The sequence below is a fragment of the Macrosteles quadrilineatus genome, unplaced genomic scaffold (genome assembly GCF_028750875.1).
Source record: "Macrosteles quadrilineatus isolate MER2022 unplaced genomic scaffold, UCM_ALF_1.0 Scaffold_2__2_contigs__length_208266976, whole genome shotgun sequence".
Classification (NCBI taxonomy): Eukaryota; Metazoa; Arthropoda; class Insecta; order Hemiptera; family Cicadellidae; genus Macrosteles; species Macrosteles quadrilineatus.
In genome coordinates, this window is record NW_026542595.1 from 165,052,376 (window position 1) to 165,063,713 (window position 11,338).

The following is an 11,338-nucleotide window of genomic DNA, read 5'->3' on the forward strand; positions in this document are numbered from 1 at the left end:
TCCACATGCAGCAAAGGCTATTCTTAAAGACATGTATGTCGACGATCTTGTCACTGGTGCTTCTACTGTTGATGAAGCCTTGAAACTCAAGGATGAAGTAATCAATCTTTTACACAAAGGTCATTTTGGTCTAAGTAAATGGGCCAGTAACTCTCAGGAAATTTTAAATGCAATCAATCCTTCAAAACATATCAAACAGATCAACCTCTCATCTAGTGAAGATTCAAATGTCAAGATCCTAGGACTTCAATGGAACCCTTCAAGCGACACGTTTGCATACCAGATTGAACAATTTACCCCTGTGTTTACTAAAAGGGCCATCCTATCAGCTGTTGCAAAGATTTTTGATCCTCTAGGATTCGTTTCTCCTGTGATAATGATTGCAAAGAGCATAATACAAAGCCTATGGAAATTGAAGCTGGGCTGGGATTCGGAAATCCCAACTAACTTGAAGACTCTATGGAATGACTTGACTACTCAGCTAGAGAACCTGCAACATCTTAGTATTCCAAGATTTGTAACATCTGACAAACCATACAAATTGCAAATAGTAGGATTTGCTGATGCTTCAGAAAAATGATATTGTGCTGCACTGTATCTGAGAGTTATTAGTGACAAAATAATTACAAACCTTCTAACAGCCAAAACTAAGTTAGCCCCAATCAAGACACTGTCTATCCCACGCTTAGAGTTGTGTGGAGCCTACCTGCTTGCAACAATATTCCACTCTGTTATGGAAACCCTCAGCCAATTTGCCAGTAATCAGTTTCAGAAGCCTATTTTCTTCACTGATTCTTCAATTGTCTTAGGATGGCTGAATACACCAACTTACAAGCTTAAAGTTTTTGTAGCAAACAGAGTTGCACATATCTCAGAACATACTCCTGTTTCATCGTGGAGACATATTAAATTAGAGGAAAATCCAAGTGACCATGGTTCTAGAGGACTTTTACCAGATAAACTAACTAACTGTGATCTATGGTGGCATGGCCCTAAGTGGATGAATATGCCTGAAGATAAATGGCCAGAGTCTACAGTACAGTTCCAGCAGCAGCCCCTACCTGAAGTGAAAGCTGAACCACAAGTGCTTGTCTCAAATAGTACTGAGCCAGAGCTTATCAAGATGATGGAAAACTATTCTTCATACTACAAACTTCTACGTGTAATATCTTGGATCAGAAGATTTATCTACAATTGTCAAGCTAAACTACACAGTACTAGTCGTCTTAAAGGACCCCTTCAGCCTAAGGAAATTCAAGAGTCCTTACTATCCTGCATCAAGAAAATTCAATCACACTTTTTCTCTATTGATGGCGACAGAAGATGTGCAACTGCTGTCCTCAATAAGTTTCATAAACTTACCCCTTTCTTTGACAAACTGGGGATACTCAGGGTGGGCGGCAGGCTAAATAATGCAGCTATCCCAGAAGATCAAAGACACCCAATCCTTCTGCCAAAGTGTCATTTCACCTTATTGTTGGTAGATTATTACCATAAAATCTACCTACACCCAGGACCCAACTTGCTTCAAGCTCTGATTCAATTACGATTTTGGATACCATCACTGAGAAATATTGTCCGTCAGCGAACCTTCAAATGTCTAAGGTGCTTCAAGCTAAAGGCTGAAACCTTTTCCCCGATGATGGCTGATCTTCCTTCGCCACGAGTGAATGTAAGCCGAGCATTTTTACATGTTGGTGTTGACTTTGCTGGACCTTTGACTATGAGAGAGTCGTTAAGAAGAAAAGCAACCACTGCCAAGACTTACATCTGTGTTTTTGTCTGCATGGCAACTAAAGCTTTGCATTTAGAGCTGGTAACCGCACTCTCAACAGATGCCTTTATGGCTGCTTTCAGACGTTTTATTTCTAGAAGAGGTCTTCCTGAACAAGTGTATTCCGACTGTGGAACAAACTTCAGAGGAGCAGCTAATCGTCTTCGAGAGTTAGGAATATGGTACTCCAATCAGACTACACAAGAAGAAATTCTACAGCAAACTACTAAACTGGAAGTAAAATGGAATTTCAATCCTCCCTACTCCCCACACTTTGGTGGACTGTGGGAGTCCGCAGTGAAATCAGCCAAGACGCATTTGAGGAAGATAGCTGGAGAAACTGCTTTGACTTATGAAGAGTGGTCAACCTTGCTCACCCAAGTAGAAGCAGTTCTGAATTCAAGACCACTTTGTCCTTTGTCAGCTAGTCCAGAAGAAACTAATTTTCTTTCTCCAGGACACTTTCTTGTTGGATGCCCTCTTGTTGCTCCTCCCGAACCTTCTCTTCTTGATCTTCGAGAAAACGTCCTTACAAGATGGCAACTAGTCCACAAGATGGTTCAACATTTTTGGAAGAGGTGGCGAGTGGAATACTTGAACATCCTGCAAGTGAGAGGAAAATGGACAAGATCTTCTACAAACCCTAAAATCGGAGACTTGGTTCTTCTTAAGGATCAAAATGGACCTGTCTTGCAGTGGCCTCTTGGAAGAATCATCAAGACTCACCCAGGCCGTGATGGAATTGTTCGAGTGATGACTGTCAAGACCAGTGACTCTGAATTCCAACGTCCAGCTGTGAAATTGGTACCTCTTCTTTCAATCAATTCTGACCCTTTTAAGTAAGATGCTAGAAATTTCCTTTGAAATTTCGGTGGGCGGTATGTTTGAGCATTCTCAAATTAGGTCTAAACTTAAATTTATTTTAAATAAAATAATACTTGTTTTGTCATTTAAATAATAGATATTTAAATGTTTTGTGTGTAAATAAATCACTGCACTTTTTGGTTCAATTCAGAATAATATTTTAAGTGAGTTCATAAAATAAAATTGTATTAAGTTAAGCCAGACAGAGAGAGAGAGAGAGATAGGCAGACAATGCAGAGGAATGTGCTGCGTATCCTGCTTATCAGTTCCAGCCGACATGATATAGACTGACCAGTGGTTTTTCCTGTACACTGCTCCAACTCACGCAGTTACTATGCAGTCTTCATGTGAATCAAACATTATGAGGGTCTCTGAATCCCTCTAATTATTTTACCATGGGTCTCAGTATCCCATATTAAATCATCAATTATTGACTCTATTGTTTCAACAGAAGTTTTATTTAACCGTGAGGAACATTCACCAGAAGTTTGTGTGCACACAGTGTTATATTTTATTTTCTCAAGAAGTGTTAATCTCCATTACTTGGTATTAACGAACATTCATTAATTTCTTCTCTTCGAGGTCGTGAGTACATCTCTACACATCATTCCTCTCTGTCTATTCCAATTTGGACTTAAATATCTCATCAAGAGAATAGTTTTGATTTGATTTGTAAAGGGTTAATTTAATTTTGTATCATTATAATATTTTCTGAACTCAAATGAATTTATTATTTTTCCAGTAGGTAGTAACTCACTGTTTAGGCAGATCAATAAACTTGATTTCTACTATATTAACAAATATCTATTGAACCAGCAATTATTCAGTTTGGTAGCAAAGTCAGGAATTTAATTTTTAATTCCCCTTTGTTCAAACAACTGGAATGGCTGACTGTATATCAGCTGTCATACACACAACATGTGTCACAAACAGAACTGTGATAGTTTCAACCAACTATTGCTCAATTAGTCTCTTGTGAATTAATGTTTCATGCTTAGTTTAAAATGATAAGATCTTAAATGGCTAATTTTCTATCAATTGATTTTCACCACTTTTTTGTTCATCTATATATATGATATGGTCGCTGGGGTTATAAAGCTTGGTGAATTTTAATAACAATTTCTCTTTTTGAAATCACACTCATCTATACAAAACAATGACGATATTCAAAAAAAATTAGTGTTTGCCTACCCATATTTACCCATATTTCTTTGATCAATAGTAATTTTACTATAAAGTGCAACAAAATAAGATTTCAGAAAAAAATTGCATAAACTATTTATATCAGAACAAATTATATGAGTAATTATCTGTTAGATAAATAATAAGAATAACAAAAGTACTTCCAGCATCGAGTTAATAATGTCTTGTGAATGTAAAACTAATAAAAACTAATTAAAACGTTTTCTTAGTACATTTTACAACACGTGTCACTTTCCACTTATTTATAATTTAGTATCTGGGTGCGGGTTATCATCAAGATAATACACATATATTACACATAGAGCATAAACAATAAAAGGTGGAATTTTTGGCACTCATTGATTTAACACTTCTCTTAAATTAACACTACTTTTAGAAGAACTCGTAAGACCGGGGTGAAATAAGAAGTCGCATTAGGTGTGAAGCCGGTGTAGGTGGTGGGCAACTAAAGGCCGAAGAGAAGGATCATACCGGACAGGTAGGGGGTAGGACGCTATCGGTGATTGGTTCAATGGTTAACCAACGGTATTAATTTATTCAACTGAATTGTCCGATACATCACTGTTATAAAATGTTATAAATCAATATGCATATATCACTAAATGAACGGTGCACATGTTAAAGACACTCTATATAGGTACGGGTAGACATTTGAAATGTATTTCTTACAACTCACTTTCTCCATATTAATTCAAGGTTATGAGTAATCTGCTTGGTTTTCGTTCGACAACGCTTGGATTTTTTCTTTAGCCAGAACTAAACCACAAGTTACTTTAAAGAAATAAAATGTCCGTATTTCTTGCTACCCTTATCAACAAAGGCTCTCATAATTATTTTTTTTAAATGTTTAGAAACTATTTAAATGTTTTTTGTCAAGTAAATATGTTTTATAATTTATATAACAACGTTTTTCAAAGTTATTAAAGCTAGTAGATGACCAAATTTAACAATAAGATCGCTGTATTGATAATATTGCAATAGATTTTCGATACATAAATCTAAGTATTAAAACCACGTTTCTTTTAAGATAAGTATACAAAATTCCTTTTGACTGTACTGTAAGGGCTTTGAAGAAACGTGTTTGGCAAATTGAAAATTTCACGCTGTGACAAAATGGAAATCCTATTGCAAATGAGTAGATTTTAGGGATTGATGAAAACGTTTATCTTATTTTCTTAGAAGCTTAAAATATGTAAATCAGAAGGGCAGAAGATCTTCAGTAAAATACAACCTAGTTAAAAGGCTTAAGCTTTTTATTTGTTAAGTGGAGCGAGCGAAGCTACACTCGTGCTTTTGTTTTACACATACTGAAGAAATTTAGCACAGTCATAGTAACTAACTTTGGAAAGGTATATAATATCTTAAATAGTACAGATCGGACTATTGGGTTATTCTCATCGTGAATTTAAATTTTTATAAATCCAACATGTGCCTTCTGTGTTTATTGGTCTCCATGAAATTTTACGCAAGGGATATGAAAAAGTTAAGTCGTAAAATATGTAAGTTAATGAATCATCTAAACTTGCACATACAAATTACAGAACTAAACGGAAAAACTATGGGATTAATAACGTTGAGCATAATTTACTATAAAATGAATAACCATTTAGGGTCACCGGAATTACGCTAATGCACAATTGACTCTAGATAGGTACTCCAAATAGCCATTACATGTGAACCAAATGTATCACTGACTTTGGATATTATGAATAGGCATTCCATATAATATGTGCAACAAAGATGCTATTGGCTTTAGTAGGGATCTTATTTACAAGAAACAGATGATGCTTTGTTTTTTTTTTTAAAATGCAATTACACATCTAATTTACTTTAACCGAATGTAGCATTGATTTGAAAGTATTGGATTAATTAGCTAGCTCCGTTCAATATTGCAAGCTGACAACCACATTGTACACCTAATTAGTTCGTTGGTTGTATCGCTTATTAATCACTGTGACGTGATAGGCACAATGTTCTTTAGTCGAACAGTATATCCTTCCACCAATTTTTTTAAACTTGTATTATATAGTTATTGTGTAATTACAAGATTATTTAATGTTTTGTTTAATACTGTACAGTCCATACAAAATAATCATATATTTAGAAACGAGAATCGATTCCTAATGAGGGATTTAAAGACTTTCTTAAACTATAAAATACAGTTTACGACTATACAGGTAAGCATTACATTTGATATTTGTGTCCATGTGTAGGTTGTGTAAGATATATCAAGATAGCAAGGTACACTAGAAATTTACAAATACTTTTCAAACGAAAATTAAGTGGTTTTTTACGAACCATTGTTTGCCGTTAGGAAGGATTTATAGGTCTGTTTATATGCATCATAACAAGGTATTTTATCACCTTGGGTGAAAATTTGAGATTGTAATAAGTTTCTTCATCGTAAGATAACAAAGCACTAAAATCAATATATAGTAGATCGGAAAATTCCTATAACATCCTGGTGCCAAATTAAATACAAACTTCTTTAAAATACCAAGAAATATTTATTTCCGCAAGAAAATTACCATTACATTACTACACATGAAATTGACGATTAAATATTGGTTAAATGGCGAATAAAAGGCTTAAATTCGACTAAAAGGAGCTACTCTAATTTTAAAACATGCAGAACTGTAATGGATTGCTTTGTGTTTATTTAATAACCAAAGTTGAGCATTTGCGGCCTAAGGGACCAATTAAATTAATCGCCCACAAAGTAACTCTAGTTCATAGTTAGCAGGTGCGTTTTGTTTAATATTTTGTGGGCTTTAAAAAGAGAACTTTAAATATTTATCTGTCAACTCTGGCCAGTCACTATCAGTTGGATAACTTGCAATAAAATGTGTTATAAAATTAAGACAATATTACTATAAATGCCCACTTCTGTTATGTGTGATTAAATGTACTATCAATTTTTTTGTATATCTTACATGATAAGGACAGTAAACGAGGGAGAAAGAATATAACCCTAGGGAAAACATGCATTAAAATATTGTGTGGTCATGGTGATTTCATCAAAAAATTTTTGGTAGGAATTAGAAATTTAAATGTGGAAAAAGATGCAGCAATTAATTTATAAATTGAATCCTCACATGGTGGAAGCTCTTCATTACATCGCATTGTTAACTGTTCGAATATGCATGAGGACAACGAGCTATTTCCACCAGGAAATGATCCCCAAGTTATATTGTGCTTAATAAAGCACATTGTATGCAAGCGTTTATGTGTGTTATGAGAGATTGATTTCTACAAAGTCATAAACAATGTCAAATTACTTTAAAAAATATTCACATAATCATATAAAATAATTTTAGAATCTACTTTGTTTCAATTGACATGTCTAAAATGACATAGGCACTTTGAGGGTAATCATTGAAATACTTTTAATACGGGAGTAATGTCCATTAAATATATACTAGAGGTCATCTAGTTGTCGAAAGCTCGACCAAATATATGTAATGACTTCTCTATTTTCCCCCTACCCTGTAATTAAAACGTGTGATTGGAGTTTCTTCCATTAATTTTGATTTTATGTTTGTATTTCATTGTTTTCGTCACCAGCATGGCAACCTATCAGGCCCCTGTTAGTATTTTTTGTTATTTTTTTCCTATTTTGATTTATAATGAGATTTAGCACATGTACAGGAAAATATCTTTCTAACATGATGCGTCGATTTTCCCTGCGATGCACACGAGCTGAGAAAAAATTTTTCAAGAAACATGCTTGCCTTTTAATTTATATATAAAAGTAATGACACATACACATACAACTATTTTAAGGAGGTTCAAACATATTATTAACTTTCTCTAATATATATTTGATACAGCTATGGTTAGATTAATGAGCAAAAGATTGAATTTTATTGTAATAACGCTTGGGTAGGTCAACGCATTTTTAAATTTTATTTTACGGAAATGGAGTTTTGATTAGCTAAAGAAAATGTTTTAATGAACATAGCACAATATTCATTAACCTACTGTTCAGTCCCCTTAGTTGTAGCGAATGGTAAAGCGTACGTAGAAATACTCTTGGATAACAGAAATATTATTATATTATCTCACGTTGATTTTAATTATAAAATGCTTCTGGCGTAGGAAAAAAATCTATGCACAATTAAACTATCTAGTAACCCTTACATCTCTTAAACTTTTTTTTATCCAGTTAAACGTTGCACTTACTGAAGGTACATGAGAAGAACGTGTTATCAAGTATATAGAAAGAGACTTATTTCCCCTGAGCTTAGGAACTATGCTGTTGTCTTACTCCATAAACTTGGATTTTGACGGGAACAAAATCTCGTAATACTAGCTTCTCACGGGAATATAGCCTTATTCAAATACCATTATTGACGAAAACCCTGTTTTCCTACGTTTACCTAGAGGGACCTTACGGTGTAAATATCAAATACCTATTTCATGCAACCAAACAATATACTATTTACATAATTTAAAAACAATATTTATGCACATTTGTATATTGTATGTAAACAACTCACAATCGCGTTACAACAGTTAAACACTGTAAGATAACTATTCGCAAAATCTAACTAGGAATATTTTATTAGTATTTAGAGTGTATTGAAACTTATAAACATATTTGTATTGACCAACAATACACAAAACATTATACATGGAGGTATTGTGAAAATGTTAAACAAGTTGTTTTACTGAATTTATGGTGCGATGTTTATAAGGGTACTCCTACAACCACATTAGCACACAAATTTGTTGTGGCAATATGTTTAACTACTGGAGATATATAAATAGCACTATGGATAATCATATTGACCATAACATCAGCTAGGAACATAATATTATTGCAAAAAACTGTGTACAGCGTTAATCAACGGGTTTCTATGACAAGACACGTGTAATAGCATGGATATTTATTGTTGATAAAATAGTGGATTTTATCTGTAGGATCACTTTTTACTAAAAAACGTTTACAATATCAATTTACTTGGTTTTATTTTCCCACCTTACTGCAATAGTTGCATAGTTAAATAAATATTACTACTTTCTTTTAAAGTAATTACCAATTTAGATTATTCCTAGTGTTGTAATATTTCTATTACCAAAATCAGTTTAATAGCTTTCAATCGGACAGTCCAAAGTTTACATTTATGGTGCCAGGTAAGTTTTGGCTGCATTTACTAAACTTACTGCATTGACTACTTTTTATAGTTGGATACATTAGTTATTAAAATGCTTAGGCCATATATTCTCAAGATGTTTATAGAACATTTTAGAACATTTGTCCGTTCATAATTTAATAGATTTTAATTCATTCTTAAGTAGCTACTTATAATTGTGTGTTCATATCTCTCAAATTTTGTGCAATTGGTTACGCATGATTTTGCATTATTTTATTTCCCAATCGTATTTTCTTGGAAAATATATAGAGCCTATTTAACAACTGAAAATACTTAATCAAACCCATAAAAAATCATAAAAAACTTTCAGTTGCAATAAATTAAAAACACTGACTCAAAACTAATGATTTCCTTTCTATTAAATATTTGCATTAAAGAAGATACAAATAAAACATACACATGTCAATAACTACATTAAATAGAATTTGTAAAATTGTAAGTAAATCGACAATAATTTCTCCCAATAACGGAATCAATTTATACCGAAGTGAAAATGGAAATTCCACAACCAAGGAAATCAAAACTCCAAATTTTATTTCAAGCTTATCTGAATGTAGTCATACATCTTGAAATGCAGCGCCTTGTTAAGCACGTCAGTGGAACATGTTTTTATTCGGAAGACGAATGGTTTCGTTTTATCTCTCAGAAGCGGCTAGTCTGCAGGTACCTCCAATCGTATCTTGTGCATGTGTATTTGTTTGTAATAATATATTTTTAACCATATTCAAATACAATAATTAGGATGCAAACTTTTCCTTGTTCAAAAATGCTCTTAAATGTCAGATAATATCAGTGGTTTTAGGAAATAGCTATTAGTAGCTTAATTGTGTACTAATGTGTAGACTTATACAGTGTGGTAGAAAAAAACCCGGAACGGTTAAATATTTAAAACAAATAATGCAGATAGAGCTAAAATACTTGGTAAAAAAATACAGGGCATTAAACTCTATTTTAACACATATTCAGTGATTCAATAACGCTTCAGGGGGACGTCCCACAAGGAGTCAGAAGAAAATCTTAAATAGAAGCATAGGTCAATATGCACATCAAACTAAAGGTATTTTTTAGTAGAATACAATGCCGCAAACCGCACTTCAAAAGGTTGATCCTGCGCAAAATGACAGTTGTTCAAAGATTCATTTAATTTACATTGCTATTATACGCTTATTCCCCAGGGGCACAGCCCTAGGAATCGGAAGAAAATTTTGAACGTAAGAATAGGTCGATATGCACATCAAATTAAAGGTCTTCACTTTTAGATTACGATGCCGTAAATCCAAGCTCAAAAGAATGCCTGTGTAAAAAATGGCAGTCGTTCAAAGATTCAAAATGGCGGATTCAAGAAATCTTTAAACATCTGCCATTTTGCGCAGAATCAACCTTTTGAAGTGCAGTTTGCGGCATTGTATTCTACTAAAAAAGACCTTTAATTTGATGTGCATATTGACCTATGCTTCCATTTAAGATTTTCTTCCGACTCCTTGTTGGCCGTCCCCCTGAACAATTATTGGATCACTGAATATGTGTTTAAATAGAGTCTTATGCCTTGTAACTTTGTACCAAGTATTTTAGCTCTATCTTCATTATTTTTACTTTCTCCCCCTATACCATAGTATATGGAGAAAGTATTGTTTTCGTCAAAATTTTCGAGTTTGAGTTTTGAGTGGATATATTCGTTTTGGGTCCCCCTGGTTGAAGTGATGTCTGTGTGTTTTCGAAGTGATGTCTGTGTGTGTGTGTGTGTGTGTGTGTGTGTGTGTGTGTGTGTGTGTTTGTATTCACCGAATAGTGGCATCCTTCACAGGCACACGGCCGTACTGTGGCACCTTCAAAAATTGTGGCACCTTTTTCAGGGTGCCACAGCTAATTCGATCATTTTTGAGGTTTTCCAGCATTATTACGTCGTTTAAACATCACATGCCACAATTGAGTATTTTTGAACTCGTTGATGTGAGTTTAAGTAGCGCAGGTACACACCGAATTGTGGAACACGAAACCATACAGGTAGCTAGCGCGCCTCGCGCCGTCCGCCGGAACTATAACTTTCCTAATGCTACGTTGCCAATTCTCGCGCCAGCCTACACTCGAAATAGTGGCACCATGCCACAATTCAGTATATATCAACAGTGTGTGGACAGGATGCCACTTAATGAGCTGTAGAGCTTGAGCAGTGTGTAGAACAGTGCAACAAGCAACTAATAATACTATGGGAACGCGCCACGGGCTCCCGACGACGCAGACTCCCGACGACACAGACTTCCGAACTGTGACGTCACGGCCGACCACCCCTCTCTCTATCTGAGTGGAATGGGAGAGAGTCGTTGCGGCAACTCCCCCCGGT

The 11,338-nt window shown here is 34.5% G+C and overlaps 1 protein-coding gene across 1 annotated transcript; it reads left to right on the top strand.

Annotated features, from left to right (window-relative positions):
- The first annotated feature begins 1,006 nt into the window (after positions 1 to 1,006).
- LOC128985108 (uncharacterized) lies at positions 1,007 to 2,617 on the top strand. Its single transcript, XM_054404489.1, has one exon. It carries the CDS (start codon positions 1,007 to 1,009, stop codon positions 2,615 to 2,617), a length of 1,611 nt encoding a protein of 536 aa, XP_054260464.1.
- Positions 2,618 to 11,338: the final 8,721 nt, after the last annotated feature.

What these genes read in the sequence shown, in the direction of transcription:
- LOC128985108 (XM_054404489.1), top strand. Translation starts at nt 1,007, where the DNA reads ATGCCTGAAGATAAATGGCCAGAGTCTACAGTACAGTTCCAGCAGCAG.